Here is an 18,896-nt window from a genome sequence, read left to right as displayed (position 1 = left end):
AAACAAAAATTACTTCATTTTTTAAAAAAATAGATTAGATTGCCGTTTTTTTATTTTATTTTAATTACATATGTAATATTTTTTCTGTTTTGCATTAATAAAGTTAGTTTTCTAAAGACAAACGTTGCTTTAATACGTACATTAAAAAAAATTGATAGAGTGAACAAATCGATATAGTGAACTGGATGTGCATTAATTAGTTCACTATATTGCGAGTCTACTGTATATGCATTGTTATTACTTATATTTTCATATTTTGTCTTAGTGATTAGGATTAGATTTCTGTTAGACAAGAAATATATTTGAATTTGAAAATTTTGTGACGATTTATGGTTACATTTTGATTTATCAAACAATTGAATGACCAGGGTGCGGCCGGAAGCGGAATCAAGAATCAACAGACTCAGAATCCTTACCAGATTTGATGGAATTATTTCCAAAAAAGTTGGAGTATAATTAATTTTTAACTGTGTTGAAGCAAGAAGTATTTTTTCTTTTCTTAGCTTACATATTTTTCCAATTGATGCAGTAATCCCTATGAATCTCTCCTGGATTCATTCAAAATAACTAGTTTTGTCTGTGTTTTTTTTTTCAATAGCATCTATTTCCTTGGATAATTTTTGCAAATTTAAAAAAAAATCTCTATTTTTATATTCGTTTCCGTCCATTGGGTTTATTTCGTTCAGTTTTATTAGGCCATACACTTCATCAGGAAGGCCTGCTAGTTTTTAGCGTCTTTCTTGAAAAAATCTTTTTTTAAAGAAATCGATGTGCATCGAAGGAACGGCGCTTTGCCTTTTTATATTGAAATTTGCTTTATAAAATTTTGGACCACTCTGTAGGACAGCTCTATGAATAATATCGTAATAATAATCAATTAGATGAATTAAAAGCAATTGCAGCAGCATTACAACCGGTCGGATAGAATCCTCTAAGGGAATAATTTATACATTTTCCACCAACAAACTTACAAACTATAGAATTGTAGTGCTCCGCTAAATTATTATCCATATTTAAAGTTAAGCTGGCTGTGTTGTTGCGACTCGTTCAAAACAAATATCAATATCCTGAAATAAGCTGCATTCCTTCATTTCAGGAATACAAATTTTTTCGTACATATGAAGTGTCCCAAGTGTCCCAATGATGTGCATATCTCATGTTCTCCCAATATATGAGATGCCATGTTTCATTATTCTCATGCACTTTTCTTCTAAGGAACCCTCAGCTTTATTTCTTCTGTGTATGGCTATTTTGTTTATCGCTATACGCATTATGTGTGCATTAGCAGCCAATAACTTCCTCAACATTGGTAAAACTGGTAAATTTTTGGAATTAGAACTATAATTTTCCTGGTGAAAAATGTGCTTTTACCCGCTTGTCATAATTCACATTGTATGAGAAAAACGCGTTTGAAATTTTCGGTGTTTTACAATAGTATTATATTCTTACTTACCCATAATTGTCTAGGTTTGCATCATACAATTGGCCCTCCTTAGGCGACTGTAAAAGCCGAATGGCCAAAACAAAAACAGAAAAAGATTATTATTATAATTTAGTTAGGAATTTAAAAATTATTTCTAGCAATTTCTTTAGGCCACTTTTGTTACCCTATTTTTCACTCTTATAGGCTCCAGACCAGGATGCAAGCCACCTGACTAACAGTCTAAAAACTGTAATGGAGAGACAAGGTGCTGTACTAAATGAATCTCTGAAACTTGAAAGTTACACCTCACCTAATTTTATGGGATTTTTTGTAACGGAGGAACACGCAGATTACCTAAAAAGAATTGCCATGCAGTATGTTAAAGAAGTTTCGAATGCCAGTAAGTTTTTTAATATACTTTTATATACTAGTTTTGAATCCCCACGTGTATTTTTTATAGTAATAAGTGATACTTATGAGCAATTTGATGCCCTAACTGCCTGTTTTCCATGGTGTACCACCACCACTGCTAGGTGTATACCAAGGGGTAGTAGATGTAAGGAGAATTTGGTACCAATTCAGTTTGTTTTTTTTTTGCATTTGTTGCAACTTTTGACATTTTTCTTTACTTTTTTTAAAGTTCCCAATGGTTTCTCCGCTTTGTGTACGTTTATGTGTAACTAAGTTTTCTTTAAGGTCTATGCAGAAACATTTAGCTGTTGTCGAAAATGACTATCAGGAACTACTTTTTAAAAATACATTGCGTGTATCAAAACTTTATTTAGAAATAAGAGAATTGCTAAAAAACCCTATTCTATTGGGTCATTTTACTCATATAATTAATGTATGCCTTAAGGCATACATTAATTATATTATATATTAATTTATTTATTTATATTAATTTTAAAATTTTTTTTAAATTGATTGAATAATAATAGCTACAATTGGTCTATGCAGAAAACTATCAAACCTTAGATCATTTAGTTTCTATAGTTGGTTAACATTAATTATAGTTAAAATTGGCAACGTGGCTTACGTTACTACACATTTTGATGAAACAACAACGCATTCTTAATATTTTCTCGGAAAATTGAGATAGAAGTAGAAATATGAAAAAAATTATAAAAATTATTATATAATAATACAGCTATAAACGAAAAACTTCTCTGAAATAATGCAGTAGTATGTTGTGGCATATATAACTTGTTTCTAACTCTCTAAAAGAGCGCTGATGGGTCTCATCTCTAAATATTAACTTAGATCTTAAATATAAAGGCACGTTTGTATCTAGAATTTTATAAATAAACATTAAAAGAAGATACTTAAACAAATTCTTGACATTCAGCCGATTCAACTGTTGTTTGATCTTTGATGATACAACATGTGGTTGAATTTCTCGAGTCCATAAATAAATCGACAGCAGTTATTTTGCATCCTTTAAGGCCTCATTTTTTCAACCTGAGTAAGACATGGGTAAAAGAGAGTTAAACCGTAAGTCAATTTTCATAAAACATATGTTTCACATAATTTTTTACGCACTTTAAAGTTCAAAATATGTTTGTTTGCGTATAAAACTTTAAAACTTACATATGTCCTTTTACTCAGTGTTGAGGACCATATCCTCAAACATAAGCCTTGTGTCATATACAATTCCCATTCCCCAATTTTTAACTGTGTTCGAGTAGACAAGCTGCTGATCCTCCATCTCAAGATGAATGTATCCCCTGAGAAACTGAGTTGGAGCTTGATGTAAAGAGCAAGACCTTGGTTTTATCAGTATTTAACCTCAGTCCATGCTTTCTACTATACTGTTTATTTCGGTTTCTGCATTATTATAATGTTTAGGATTAAAGGTGTATAACACTTGTGTGTCATCGGCATAAGATTGTATTTGGGAGTATCTAGTTGTTTTATTCATATCAAAGGTGTATAATAGAAATAACAGAGGTCCCAAAATGGACCCATGTGGGACTCCAGATTTTACAGTGCCCATTGCTGATATTCCCACCTGTGTACATACAATCTGCTGCCTTGTAGCGTTTTATTTTTCTATTTCTTATGTTCACCAACGCTCCATTGATATTTTATTAATTTCAATAATTATATTAATAATTTCAGTCAACTTCTTTTATTGATATTTCTTTAAATTTACACTGTCAATGACACATTACTACTGTAACACATCACTCTCCTGGTTTTATTATTCATGCTTTCTGTTGACGGTCCGTCACTCTTCTGGTTGGTCTTGATTGATGTTTTCTCTGATTGGATTGACATTGACAGCTCAGGCGAGAGGTGGGGTTGTAACTTATTTAGTCGGACATCCATCGGACTTATTTACTGCATCCATTTTTAGAGGACTTGTTCCCGTGTCGCAGGTAGAAGCGCACGTAAAAGGCCAGTTTTTTATTTCCGAAGTCTGTGAAGCAGGAAGTGGCCAATATGGTTTGTAATTTATAGTCCTTAATCTTGTTCCTTTAGGGAACTGTTTATTTCATAATTCTGGTGCAGGATGCCCGAGATTTTGATGGATAGATATTGAAACTTAGCAAGGTGAGTGTGTCACATTTTGAGCGCCCTTCATTTTTATCGACAGTGAATACAATGGCAATCGTTGTTTTAGGGTTTTACTTTTCCGTTTTCCTCTTTATTCTTCTTCAATTGTTGATGGCTGCAGGCTTTTGATTTCCCCGGGAAATTGCTGAAAGCGGTGGAGCTGGTACTAGAACTAGAGCTAGTATTAGATATTCCTAGTCCAGATAGCTAAGCTACAAATGGCATACATTCACAGCCTTGGTTTTGAAGGCATTTCTTGGAGGAATATACAGGCCAGTTTATTCCATTTATTTAAATAATATTAACCATAGATTTGTCTCACATATTAAAATTTTTATTAATGTACCTTTAATTTCAATTTATTGCTACAAATATTTAATCAATATCATAATTTAATACGTCAATTTCTTATCTATTATTTTAGTTATTTTTTGTTCAGTATTTTTCAGTACCTTTTTTGGTTGTTATGTAGATATAACTCGGTTGAGGCTAATATGCCTTAGGTAAAAAGGTTCATGAACTTTCCCCTGCATAATATAAATATATACTAAAAACTTAATAATTAATACTAAAAACTTAATAATAATTGCAATTTATTTTTCAAGTGCTGAAATCTACCTAGTAGGGAAATCATAATTTAAATGTTACTTTTGTCAAACTTAATTTAATCATATCAACATTATTCATATTTTAATTCATAATAAATTATTAACATTTAACAGATTAGAAAATGAGGTGTATACATATCTTTGATGTAAATATAATTTGGTTGTATTGTTAAGATATTTTTTTTTGCCTCTTTAAATCTACTTTATCCAGGGTCATTTAATTGTTAATTGAAACCTATATACCAAATCTTTTTTCTTAGTTTTCTTTCATTCATAAAAAAAAACTAAGTGGCGCCCTCTTATTTATTAATTATAATCAAGTTTATATTCTTTAATAACCAATCATAAGTGAACCTTCGAACAATCCCAAGCCTCCAATAATTCTGAGCTACCGTCTGCAAACTCTTGGCAAAATAGTAACACTGTAAAGTTAACGCCACAGCCTACCACATAAATACAATTTAAAAAAGCAAACCATCGTATCCGAAAATTCAAAATACTTTAATTTAGCATACAAGATTATGATCAAGACAATCGAACGTTTTTGAATAATCGAGTAAGACTGGTATAGTAGCCAGCTTTTTATCCATGGCTGAAATTATTGAATCATTTAAATTCGTTAAAGTGCTTGTCGTACTAAAACCGGGACGAAAACCTGACTAAGTGGAAGGCAGCAAACCAGCACTATCAACAAAAGAAAACATTTGTCTGTACACCACTTTCTCAAGAAGTTTACTCAAAACAAGCAAGAGACTCACAGGTCTTAAATCGGTAATTCGAGATGGTAAAGTTACTTTAGGTAAAGGAAAGATAACAGCAGTCTTCCAAGTTGAGGGAAAATATCCCTCCTCAAGGCATACATTAATTATATGAGTGAAATGATCCAATAGAATAGGGATGCTAAACTTTACCATAAAAAGTGCCATGTCATCAATACCCGGCGCATTTGACTTTAACTCGTCAGTGCTTCTGCGTAACTCTGCCTGAGTAAGTAACGAAAAGTCAAAAGCAGAGGAATCACGTCTATTTGACTCAAAAAAATCTATGAGACCCGGATCAGCTCCGTTTTGTTTAAATATTAATGAAAAATATTAATTTATCTTGTCAGGATCTTGCAGCTCTATAGGCAATTCCGGCTTTGACCCTGTCATGACTCCAGCTATCTTTAAACGTTTCCATATAGTTATGGTATCCCGATTAGAGACCTATTTTAGGTAAGCAGCTTTTTCTCGCCTTATGGATGCTAGGGCAAAGTTCCGAAGCTCTTTATAGCTATTCCAATTAGTTGTGGTTTTGTTTTGTTTAAATTTATTAAAAGCAATATCACGCTGTTTTAAAATAAGTTTTAAAGTATCCGTAAGCCAAGGAGCTGGCGGTCTGCTAAGTTTTACACTTCGTACAGGTGCGTGAAAATTAAAAATATTGATTAAGTTTTCAGTTAAAAAGGTAATTTTATCATTAATGTCCTGAATCTGATATATGTTGTTCCAATCTACGTTTTGCATATCTGTATAAAAATTATCTGTGTTAAATTGTTTAAAACATCTTAAAGTGTAAAGTATTTTATCTACCTTTTTATCTACTTCTACTTCAGTACAAAGACGAAAACCTATCTTTCTTTTCCATGGTAATAATTTCTTTCATATATTTCCCAATTTTAAATGTGTTGTAATATATGCAATATATGTTTTAAAAAAATTTTTTTCCGAAAATCGATAAGAAATAATAACATTTTTGACAACATATTTGAAAGAAAAAGTCAATATTTCCTCCAACTTGATTGTTGCCTGGCAACCGAAAATAACAGTAAGGAAATATTCATTTCTGTACTGTAAGGAAATGTTATTTCCATACAGTAAACCTTAGAACATAAATGCGAACAGGCTTTTTCCTAAACAATTTTATTTTTAAAACTTTCAGCACAAACAAGGTTAACATTATATTTTAAAATTATTACTTATTATTTGTTATATTTACTGTTATTTGACAATTAGTACAAGTATTGAAAACTGGAAGAACTTGGGAACTAATAGCATTGTTTTGTTGAATATTTTCCAAACTAATAATTTTATTTGTATGACAATAACTATTACTATAAATGATCTTGATGTATTGGTTTTTGAATCCGGTATGGTAACTAAAAGTTTAGATAGTAGGTCTTGTATATCTTGTACAGTCATTTTAACCAGCTCGTCCATTCTGCAAGCTCCGAAAATTCCAAATATTACAGCTACCTACAACAATAAATAAGCATGTAAAGAATCCAAATATAATTTGAAGTTTTGTAATAAGTTTTGTTGCCTTCAGCATTGAACAATTGGCCCATAAAGTTGAAGAATTCATCTTGGAACCAAGCTCCAAGAAGTATGCCATTACAACATTTTCCGAGAAAGAAGTTACATTTTTATTCGTACGGTAGTCCATGAAGCGGTTGTATACATAGTTATACTTATTTCTAGATTTTACTGGTAACAATTCCAATGATGCAGCATTCACTGCCTCCGTGAGTTCTGAGAGGGTTTCAGAAATGGAACAGTCATCATCACTCATCATTTTACACGTTACTTTGGCTTTTTAAAACGTTAAAAAATCAACACTTTGGAAAGACGCCACAAATAAACTTTTCACTCGTCAAGTTTGACAATTTAAAATTATGTACTTCGTTTCCGTAGTTACAAAACAATGTTTCATGGCTTCTTTTATTTAAGGGAAAAATAATAATGTTGATTTAAAATTTTTAACATGATTAGTAATAATTTACCGTAATTTTAATGATTCCCGATTTTCGGAAAAATGGTATGTAGACCTTGTAGGAAAAGCCACATTCCCGGACTCCGTATTGCCAGTCTCGGCTTGCGCCTCGACTGGCAATTTTTACGATCGCCCGGGAATGTTAAGCTTTTCCTACTAGGTATACAATATACTATTTTAAAGCCTATTTACTATCATTTAATATAATATAAGTTTGTTTATTTACAGTGCTCCTTAAGGTTTTTGGGATTTGGATTTGATTTCTCAAACAAAAGGATCGACTAGTAGGATTTAAATAATGTTTGACAAATAGTAATGATTTTTAGAAACGAATATTTATGATTGGGTCTATATTTCTTTTACAACTTTTGTATAGGTCTGTGATCTGTGACAAAATCTAGTATGAAATATCAGTAATTTATAGTTAAAAACATTAACTTTTCAAATTTTTAACGTGTATAAAATCGCTATCAATTCATACCTCGACTTAAAATTCATAACTCTTTCCTAAGTTTAAAAATATGTATTTTGATTATATAATACAATAGATTGTGCATTGCATGTGTGTTTGACGTCATAGTCGGGTATGCTTAACTTTTCAGAAAACGAGAAATTAGTTGGATATAATTTGTTTTTTATAGTTTGGAGAATGGTGTCCATGTTCTGGGATGTATTTTATAGGTATTTGCAAGCAAATAGGGTAGAAAATAAAGGTCTTATTTCACCAGAAATTTCTTTTTTTATTATGACGATCGGTTTCGCGATTACAATCTTATCGCATCATCAGGTCGAGGACTAAAAGTAAAAGACAAAATTTACATAGATACTACGCTTATCAAAAATTGGTAAGATACTAAATAAAAACAAATTTTAAAGCGTACTTACATTGTTAAAAACGAGATTTGTCAAAACAAAATCACATATAGAACGGTACAGTTAAAATTAAAGGAGTAAATCTCATCATAAGATAACAAATAATACACTTAGGTTTAAAACAATAACATCTAAACAGCACCGTTACAACACAATAGACAAAACGATCTAATAACTATAATAACCGCCATTCAAACTAATCTGACCAAAGGAGTCATCTATATCTACAGATTCCTCTAACAACTGAAAGCAGGGATAGAGAGTTTAATATTATCAAACAAATTGCCCAAGCTCATAATTTTTTATCCAATTTAGTAGACAAAATAGAAAATAAATTTCTATTACGTAATGCATCCCAAAATGTCTACATACCACATCAAACAACATTAAGTAATCAGCCAGTAAACAAGTTCATTTCGCTTAAATACAATAGAGCAGTTTCTTATAAAATCCAACGAGTTCTAACTTCTTTAAATGCATTTATATTGCTTTTAAATCGAGCAATTCGCTAGGTAACCTATTGACTAATAAAGACAAAATGGATGAATATCTTGTAAAGGAATTTATAAACTTTATTGTGAGTGTCGTTATTTTTATGTAGGTAGAACGAAGCGTAGTTTTAAAACTCGGTTTAGCGAAAATGACCGATGCATTAGATGAGACAAAATAATCCTGAGTCATTATTTGCATCTAAGCATATTATAGACATCGGTCACCTATCGAATCTGCTAAATAATTACAAGATCTTACATAGAGTTACTATATAAGACATACACGACATACTACTGCATTATTTCAGAGAAGTTTTTCGTTTATAGCTGTGTTATTATATAATAATTTTTATAATTTTTTTCATATTTCTACTTCTATCTCAATTTTCCGAGAAAATATTAAGAATGCGTTGTTGTTTCATCAAAATGTGTAGTAACGTAAGCCACGTTGCCAATTTTAACTATAATTAATGTTAACCAACTATAGAAACCAAATGATCTAAGGTTTGATAGTTTTCTGCATAGACCAATTGTAGCTATTATTATTAAACTTACATAACTTGTCCCAAATGCGCGAATAAAAAATTCCTCTCCTGTGATTATATGTTTTAACTTGCCTGCTTTTAACAGAACTTGACTTGAAACAATACTGACTAGCGGCAGGTTAACGTAAAGCTTTTTCTTTAAAGTGGCAGATGGGCGCTATGTTCTTTTTTTATAGACTGCACTATCCACCAATTTGGAGAATTAAAAAATCCATTTATTTTATTTTAAAAATAAGTTTTGATGCAACTTAAGTGGATGGAGGACATATGCACTGCAAATTTTAAATTGATGTATAGAGCTTTTGTATATAGACTTTGTATTTAGGTATTTTGCTTTTTATGTGCACGAGTAGACGTATTTAATCTGTTTGATGTACTTTATAGTTATTGAAAATAAAATAATCAATTTTAGCTATAAGTCTAGAGCCTCACGTAAAATCTCTTCATCTAACTCTGGCCTATCAGTTTGAAAGTTCGAACTATCAAACTTTAAAGTCTTTGGTAGATAAACTAAATCCTGCGATCTCTAGTAACTGGGAATTAAGGCTATATTCTAGGGATCCTAGGATGAATGGGAAACAAGTGCATAAAGTGAGTTATATAAAAAAATTGAGTTCTACAAGGTCTTTAGACTAGGTTAAACTGTTTCCTAACTCATTATATAAATGTCTGTTTAAGGTTATTCATCCTTACACACCTACGGAATGTGATGAATTGGAGTTAAGAACTGGTGATTATGTGTATTTGAGCGGAGAATCTCTAACTAGTTCGCCAGATGGTTGGGTTGAAGGTACTTCATGGTTGACTGGTTTAACAGGATTCTTACCTGAAAGGTATATTATGTAAGAAATGTTTCATAAATGGATATTTCAAATAGTTTATAAATGATATCCCAAAGCCGGAGGTGACCATTGAGATCGAGGTGGTATTTTTTTTGTAAACCAGATTTCTACTTTATCACTTGCAGATATAAGTTTAACTTTATCTCATCCAATTTTTTAATATATTTGTCACTAACATAATTATTATTTTCTAAGAGGATATTAAGCAAAATTGGAGAGTGATCTGAAAAATTACCATCAACAGCATTGGAAGTTTTAGCTGTTTTTAAGAAAAAATGGTCTATACCGGGTGACACAGGAAAAGGCAACACTTAATAACTTTTTTACTTTTCAAGATAAACAAATGAAAATTGGTATATCGATAGAATAGTTAGTTATGAGAGCATCTTTTGAAATATTCTGTTATTTTTCGGCACTTCCGGTTTAACAGAAAGTGACTAATTTTTTTATTGTAAATGGGACAGTTGGTATATTATTACGTATTTCGATAGAAAATAAAATTCTGAGAACAATGATACTACATTTGCCACTTTTTCTTTTATACTCATAAAAAAAAATATGTTTTATTATTTGAATGTTTTACACGCCTATTTAAAATTCCCAAACCAGTATTTTTAGAATTTACTTTATTTTTTTAAATAGCACTTTATTACGAACAACCACTTTTGAAATGCAGTTTTTTAGAAATACAGTCAGTAAACATTTCAAATATTAGTAAAAACTAAAATTCTTTCAAAAAACTGCGGCAAGTTTATTTGAATTTCAAATAAAAATTGCACTTGACAAGATGTCATGTTTTATGTCAATTGAAAAATAATTAAACAACGCGTCAAAACAAGCCTTCTATGCGATTTCTATTAATGAGATGCGTTTATTTATATGACTTAATTTTTTTCTTTTTATGGGCTTATTTATCAACCGATTTAAAAAATAATATGAAATTATTGGGAAAAAACCTTCTTTTAAAAGTTAAGCATATGCCAAAATTACTGGTTTGGATATTTTAAATAGGCGTGTAAAAGATTTAAGTCATAATATGCAATAAAAACTATTTTGCCGTGAATACTTCATTAAAAATTAAAACTTTCAACGCATTCATGGCACCTTATTTTAACATTTAAAAAATTGATTTTTTCTAAACAAAAAGTAGCAAATATGGCATCATTGTTCTCAGAATATTATTTTCTATCGAAATACGTAATAATATACCAAGTGTCTTATTTAAAATAGGAAAGTTGGTGTCACTTCCGGTTAAACAGGAAGTGACGGAAAACATCCGGGCGGCAAAATTGATTTAATGGAGGAAAATTTCGCCATTAAATCAATTTGATTCATGTCATGGCGGCGATAAATTCCTGTTTTTTACAATTTTTTTTATTAACTTAGCTCTAAGAAATTTACGTTTCTGTTATACACTGTCCCGCAAAATTAAACGAACAACGCAAAATTCCGTTCAAATTCAATCCTTAATAACTTTTTCAGCATTTCAGCGATTTTGATACTTTTTGTCGAATTTTAGTCCGTTTTATTGTCATAATTTTTTTTTCATATCGAAAATTTCCAACGGATTTGTTATTATACAGGTGTTAAAAAGTCGAATATTACTCTAAACTTTTAAACACCCTGTGGAGAAAAATCGGGTATTTTTCCCACAAGCTTGAATAACAACGTTCATTACTTCGGGCATAGATTCAATTAAAGAAACTGGAATGAAACGAATTTTTAAAGATTTTTATTAAATATCTTAAAGACATACAAAACGTTGTTAATCGAATAAATATATTTACAAACAAATACTTATTTAACATTAAACCACTAAATTCAACATCAAACTGGAGGTGAGCATCATGACGCGCAGTTTCGTTTATTTTGTGCGGCTGCGGAAGCTTACGTATAATATCACTACGCAAAAAATCATAGGTCTCGGTTGAGTAATTTATAAATATATTGGTGCTTAAAATTTTGCGTAAATATTTGAGTTCGTTATTAGTCCCACTATTTAGTATTTCGGCAGCATAATAAGTGAAAGATTTCTTTCCAACAACTTTCACTACAACGAAGTCTCCTTGTTGAATATCAAAATCTTCAGATAAGTCGTATATATTTTGGTCATTTATTCATTCTTTCTCTCTAGCTACAAAGTCCTCAAATGTTTCTTCATCACTACTTGAAGTTGATTTATCATCATATTTAGCAACGCTTCTTGGTGCATTTTTTAAAACACGTTCTTCAACTATTCTTTTAGTAATTGCTTGAACTTTTCCAGATGATGCAATTTCTAAACTTTTTCTCTTTTTAAGGCCCTCTATTTCATCTTTCTCTGAAGTGTCAGTAAGGATCTCTAAGGTCAGTAAGGAAGTCCTCTAGCTTTACCTGACAATTCATTTTGCGAGCCGATGCTTTCGGATAGGGCCGTAACATTTCAGGTGTAATAACATTTCCTGACGTTCCTCCTTGAAGAATATTCGATGTAGAGAGATTAGATATTAATTTGCGTGACTTCAGCTTGTTCCCCGTTCGGTTTAACGTTGACTTGTTTACGACCGTCAGTAGAATGATCTAAAGGACGATCAGTCACATCAGTCACATATGATAACAAAAGCTCGCTCTCTTCAAAAATATTTTCATTGTCCAGGATGCATAATTATCCACTCATTATATGCGGCATTATAATAAGTTTTCATGGACCCAAAAACTGTTCTGTCGAGCGGGTGCATTTAGTAGGACGTAATCGGAATAATGCAATTTTCTTTGCAAAAATTAATAGCTGTGACATTCACATGGCTATCGTGATAAGACTTGTATAACTGGATCCTTAATTGATGGTTTCACATGATTCTTGAAATGATTTAAATACTGCAAAAACAATGTGTCGTTTGACCAACCGGACGGATTTGCACCTCCTATGGTTCCAACTGGACAACTCTTCAGCATATGGACTTTAAAATTTACTCCTGGAAATATCATCATTGGCGAGATGTAATTGCCAATTGCATTTATTGAGGCTATAAGTGTAACATTTTGTCCTCGTTCTGCACTGGTCATTTGACCTAAGTGTTTTATTCCCTTGGGTACGATTATTTTTGTGGCACATGGACAGTTGTTAGGCCTGTCTCATCGCAGTTCCAAATTTTTATTCTTTGTAATTCCTAAAGAAGGTTGTTATGTTTGTGTTATTAAAGGACGTTGATCGGGCCAACCTCGTAGGCTCGGGTTTCCGAAGAGACAAATCTGCATGTCTTTTAAGAAACTGCCTTAGCCATTCCTTTCCAGCTCTTTTTTTCATTTTCAAATCTTTTTTTCCCCAAGAAGACGGATGTAATTTATTATTTTCAATACTGGTATCAAAGAAAATAATAGTAAACTATAGAAAACCCATCCCGTGTAAATTTTTTGACCACCTAAAAGGATCCCCGCTTTTCGAGCGAGGATCCATCGGTGAAATTACGCGTTGAAATCTGGCCGATCGCTTGGCTGTGTTGCAAAATTTAATTTGGCGGCTGCAACTCGGCTGAGCATCACAATATTATTTTTGTTATTCGCTCTTGTGACGGACGTATCGATACAGATTATCAACACCGGCAAAGCTCTCCGTCGATTTTTGACAAAACTTATTTACAAATAATTCTGTTATTTTTTTAAAATTTTGTCACTGGTTCTGTAATACATAATGTCGGGCAATGTATGCCAATATTATGACTGTATGCGAACTAGAAGAGAGAATCCTACGTTAAAGATGTTTAAATTTCCTTATAAAAATCCAAGTATTTGCGAACGTTGGATTTTAAATTGCGGTAAGTCCTAGAGTTCTATAAACATACTCATACCTTAACAGTGCCTTAGTAAGTAAGTACAGGGTGTTCCATTTAAGAGGAAAAACGACATATTGTTTGACTTTCCCGGTATATTTAAAAAAATTGAAGATAGCCCATCGACGTATTTTAACTCGGAGAATTTGAAAATCGTAAAAAAAAATAATTCCATAAAAAAACAAAAAAGACTGACGACATTGTTTTCTTATTACGATTTTCAGATTCTCCGAGTTAAAATACGTCGATTGGCTATCTTCAATTTTGTAAAGATACGGAAAAAGTAAAAAATATGCCGTTTTTCCTCTTAAATGGAACACCTTGTACCTAAAGTTCATTTCATGGGTCTTTAACTGTGAGTCCTAGAAGAGCCAGGTATAAATACGTGTATTTTTACACAAAGTTACAGCTGTGAAATAAACATCACCTACAATCTATATCTATCTCAAGTTTTAATTGGGAACTATTCGGCAATGAAAATTACAGTTAACCAAAAACTATAATTTTCTGACTTTTAGGTAAATGAAAAATGTCTAAGGTGGTAAAACTATGAGGTGATGTACAAAGTTAATTTTTGAATACTGAAAATTAAATTTAAAGAATAAAAATATATAATAACGGTTTAAATAGTCAAATTCCAAAACAATAATTACTTTGAGATAAAACCTTAAAAATAGTACCATAACAAATAATAATAGTTATTTATTAGACTAAAATAGGCGTTTTAAAATTACTGCCTTCGCTAAAGCTCGTGTAGTAAACTTCATCATTTTACTCCCTATTAATCATTTTACTGCCTCATCTGTAAAAGTCAATAAAGTGAACTTTTTGAGTGAAGGCGAAAAATATATTATTTTATTTTATTATACTGAATCTTCTGATCTTGACCAACTTTTAACGTCGTCTTTAAGAATCGTCAAATTTAGATCATCAGGTTGACAAAAAATATAAGTTACGCTTTTCTTTTTAAATAGGTAGGTATTATATGATACCGATTTTGGGGAAGTTTGAGGATGGGATCGTTGATATAAATATTTTTGATAGAATTTCTCTTTTGCGCGCCATCGTTTTTTTTTGCTCATGCAGTTTTGTATACTTAGTGTTGCCATTGCTAAGTGGGACACAGGAAATCCCATGTTATTTTTTATAGGGATTGGCTTTCCTCTTTAACTTAGAGAAAAAAGTATTAAAATTTATTAAAGAGCACTAAAATCTACAGCCAATAAAATAGCACGTCACGCACAGACATTTTTTACTTATTTAAATAGCTTAAATCTCTACCACTTGTTACTTTGATAGTCAAAGTACCTTTGACATATATATCAATTCACGCCGATTCTGTGAGCTTTATTAAGCTTTATCGCCAAAAATCTATATAAAAAATTATCTTTTTTTATTGCGATGTATTTACAGACATTTTTTTATCTTGACTAGTGGACCGTCAAATAAGTTTGTCATTTTATACATGACTACTGTATTGGTAGTAAATACAGTAGTCATTTGGCTTTCTACTTTGAGCAGTGCCTGTAAGTACAGCGTGACAAAAAACTCATCAAGATTTTTGGACATAACCTCTAAACAAACCAATAAAAAAAATAGTAGTTATTTTGTTGCTAGAAGATTTTATTATTCTTTAATTAACTTAAATATTTTTTCTCTCTACAAGGAGAGTCAATATTTTCCTAGGTCCCTCTTGGCGAACACCCGAAATAAAAATTAATCATCAAACGGTATTTTTATTATTTACCGATTTCAAGAAACGCAACGTTACTTGGTATGGATCTGGAAATCCTGAACAATAAACACTTGTGTGAGAGACATCTTGCGGACAGCGCTTTTCGGACGGAAAAACGGCGTTATTTAAAAACAAATGCAATACCCTACGTATATTTCCCAACAGATGAACATTTAAAAGTACTATCACCAGAAAGGACCTATTCGGGGAAAAACGGGCTTTACCTGCAGACAGTCCGACAACCAACGAAAATATAATGAAAAAATTACATTTAAACGAAGGCGATCATAATACAAAAAAACTAGAGGAAATAATTAAACTTCCAAATCATACAATGACGCCAAGAAAATTAATGTTAAAAAAACAAAATAAAAATTCTCGGAAGTAAATTTAAAAAAAAATTCTGTATGCGACTTTTACAGTTAAAACAAAAAAATTATAAATCTTGAATTTCAAAAGTAATGCTGTTATTAATATTTCTATCAGTAGTGCCAAAAACATTTATTTTGATGCAATTAAATGGACAGTCTAGAAAAAAATGGAACAACAGGGAAAAAGATGTGTCAATTTTTTATAAATCTCCTGCGGCATATATGTTTTTGAGGCGTAAAGGTTTTATTTTACCGTCCGTTTCAACAATACGAAGATGGATGAGCGAAAATTTATTTAAAACAGATATTGATAACGGTTTAAAGTATCATCTTAAAAAAAAAATGTGAGGCTATGACCAAAAATTTTAAAAAATGTGTGTAAGTCTTTGACGAAGTTAGCATTAAAAAACTAATTGAATACAACAAAAAATTCGATCTCATTGAAGGATTTGAAGATTCAGGTGTCTTAGGGCGTTCCTCAAAAAAAGCAACACATGCTCTCGTATTTTCGATTTAAAGGCCTATATAAGAATTGGAAACTTCCGATATCCTATTACTTTTTAAACTATAACTTTAAGTTTTTTCATAAAAATAATATAGGTACTAGTAATGTTTCTTTGATTTTGTTATTTAAAATGTTTGTGAGAATTATTTTCTATTAAAACATATTCTTTCACTTTGTTCCTAATTAACTTCAAATGTCAACTTTAAAGATTAAGGCCTTATCAATAATAATTCTGCGATGCGGTACAAAGACAAATCAATGCAAAAATGCCAAAAATTAAGTCTTATAGATTTGGAATCGTTTTATTTTTCTTGGCACGTGCATTTTTTTTTAAATTTTAGCGTTTGAAATAATAATAAAGAAATTTTAATTTTAATGCGAACAAAACCAAAATGATGACTCAACAATTTTTCGCGTTTTTTACAAATTTTTTCAATGAAATAATATGGTAGGTGTAATATTTTATGTAGTTTTATAGAGGCAAATAATGCAGGCGACAAAACCTCACTATATATTAAGGCCCAAGTAATTTTATCTCAGTGTATCTAAATAAATAAGGCAAAAAACATAGTCACAAGTTTCTAATAATAAGTTAAATGAATATGTTAAGAATAAACTAAAAATTAATTAAAACATCCATTTTCCCAAAACTTAATTTTTGCGAATACCTCGTTCTGTCTTTATACGGCGCGGCGCGAGAGAATTAGATAAAATTTAAAATGTTATCAGTAATGGCAACGTCGCTTCGATTCTTACAAGGTTAGCGCATAAAATATTCTTATTTAAGGAAGCATTGATGTCTCCTTGTCGGTTCACAGCTTGCCATTTACGTGGGTTATCTATTCGTTAGTATAATTATCTTTGCTGGTATGCTAAGATACGAACATCCATTTTAGTCAACCCATAAAGCAGGCATGCAGCAGTGAGAAGATTAGAGGTTTTTAACTCAACCTCTTCTTTTCTATTAAAAACCTGTTTCACATTATTGGCAGCAACATATGAAAATTCTGCAGCTCCCAAATTTCTGAAGGATTGTACGTGTCTGATAAGCATAGTTTTAGATGTGTTATAGCATCATCCGCTTCCCTAATTGATAACTCCCCACTGATACATTTATTAGCTGCTGCAATTATATCCTGGGAGTTTACATGTGCTCTTTTTGCACCCACTTTACTTCGAGGCATTTTAATATGACTATCTGAAACAAGATAAAGTCTTTTAAGGTATACCTATATAATTAAAATAAAAGTAAAAATTATATTATTTTCAGTAAGATTGTGCTTTGTAATAAGTCATGTACCTTGGATCGGTTCAGTGACCCAAAGTACACAACGGTATTATTTCAGCAATTCTTTGCTGTCTACTTTCAGTTGTAATAATAAAAATAATTATAATGTTAACGGATATTGACGGATAACAAATTGTTCAATAAATTAGTTACCACGATGCAAAATACAAAACACTCTATAGAAACCCGCACGACTGATTTTTGACATATATATGTAACTGCCACCTATCGACTGTATCTTTAAACAACTTATTTAGACACATCGAAGAAATATTAACAGTGGGTAGAAAATAAAATATACTGACCCGAGGTACAGACCGGTCCAAGGTACAACACTCTCCCCTATACTTATAAGGCACTACATGTTCTTCTAAGCACTCCCTAATGTATCCAATGGCGTTAATACCCACTTGAAGTATAACAAGGTCTATACGGGCTTCCAATGAAATATCACCCCACACTATCATCCCTCGGCCACCAAATTGCACTTTAGGAGAGATACAACATTGAGAGTATCTTTCTCCTCGCCTTCTCCATACTCTTTAACGTCCGTCTGGTGAATATCTCGTAACACGAGACTCGTCTGAAAAAGAACATTTCGTCATTCGTCCATGTCCCAATGTGTATGAGTTCGAGACCCGGATCTAATAGAGGACATATAGCAGGTACACGAGATGTTCTGATCCGCTAACCTTCGCACGGTATCAGATGAAACTAAGGTAACGTGAATATCTGCCAGTATTCTTAACAAGGCTGTAGCAGGGGCTGTTTGCTCTCGAAGAATTTGAAGACAAAGAAATCGATACTCAACCTACGTTTGTATCCCTGGTCTTCCCTGTCTAGGTCTACTTAAATAAGAACTAGTTTGTCTGAACCTTCGTATCGCATTGGATACCGTACTGCGTGTATTGCTTTCTGCAATATACCTAATCGGACGACCATCGTCTTGTAGAGCAATGACTTGCGCCACTTCTTCTTGACTCATCGTTTTTAAACGCACCGCTTACGCAACAGCTCCGAAACACACTTTCAAAAATAACTTAAAAATGCTTGAAACAAGCGTTTTTTTACATTTTTAAAATGTACAACAAAATTTTAA

The 18,896-nt window shown here is 31.6% G+C and overlaps 1 protein-coding gene and 1 long non-coding RNA gene across 5 annotated transcripts in view; one reads left to right on the top strand and one right to left on the bottom strand.

Moving 5' to 3' along the window:
* LOC126736795 (protein UBASH3A homolog) overlaps positions 1-18,896 on the top strand; it is an 82,504-nt gene that overhangs the window by 18,439 nt on the left and 45,169 nt on the right. Inside the window, exons 3-6 of one of the 4 annotated variants that reach the window (XM_050441344.1) lie at positions 1,628-1,823; positions 1,884-1,979; positions 9,660-9,838; positions 9,926-10,089. In XM_050441344.1, coding sequence (XP_050297301.1) covers positions 1,628-1,823; positions 1,884-1,979; positions 9,660-9,838; positions 9,926-10,089 — 635 coding nt within the window. The remainder of the gene's footprint in view (positions 1-1,627; positions 1,824-1,883; positions 1,980-9,659; positions 9,839-9,925; positions 10,090-18,896) is intronic. The other 3 variants (XM_050441345.1, XM_050441346.1, XM_050441347.1) reach the window with 3 other exon arrangements.
* LOC126736808 (uncharacterized) lies at positions 5,597-7,509 on the bottom strand. The gene is made up of 2 exons (XR_007660783.1): positions 6,159-7,509; positions 5,597-6,094 (listed from the first exon to the last, which is right to left on the bottom strand). It is a non-coding gene; the product is annotated as an uncharacterized LOC126736808 (long non-coding RNA).

The sequence above is a fragment of the Anthonomus grandis genome, chromosome 5 (assembly GCF_022605725.1).
Source record: "Anthonomus grandis grandis chromosome 5, icAntGran1.3, whole genome shotgun sequence".
Classification (NCBI taxonomy): Eukaryota; Metazoa; Arthropoda; class Insecta; order Coleoptera; family Curculionidae; genus Anthonomus; species Anthonomus grandis.
Note: the sequence above shows the minus strand (reverse complement) of the source record. Positions and strands in the feature narration are given on the sequence as shown.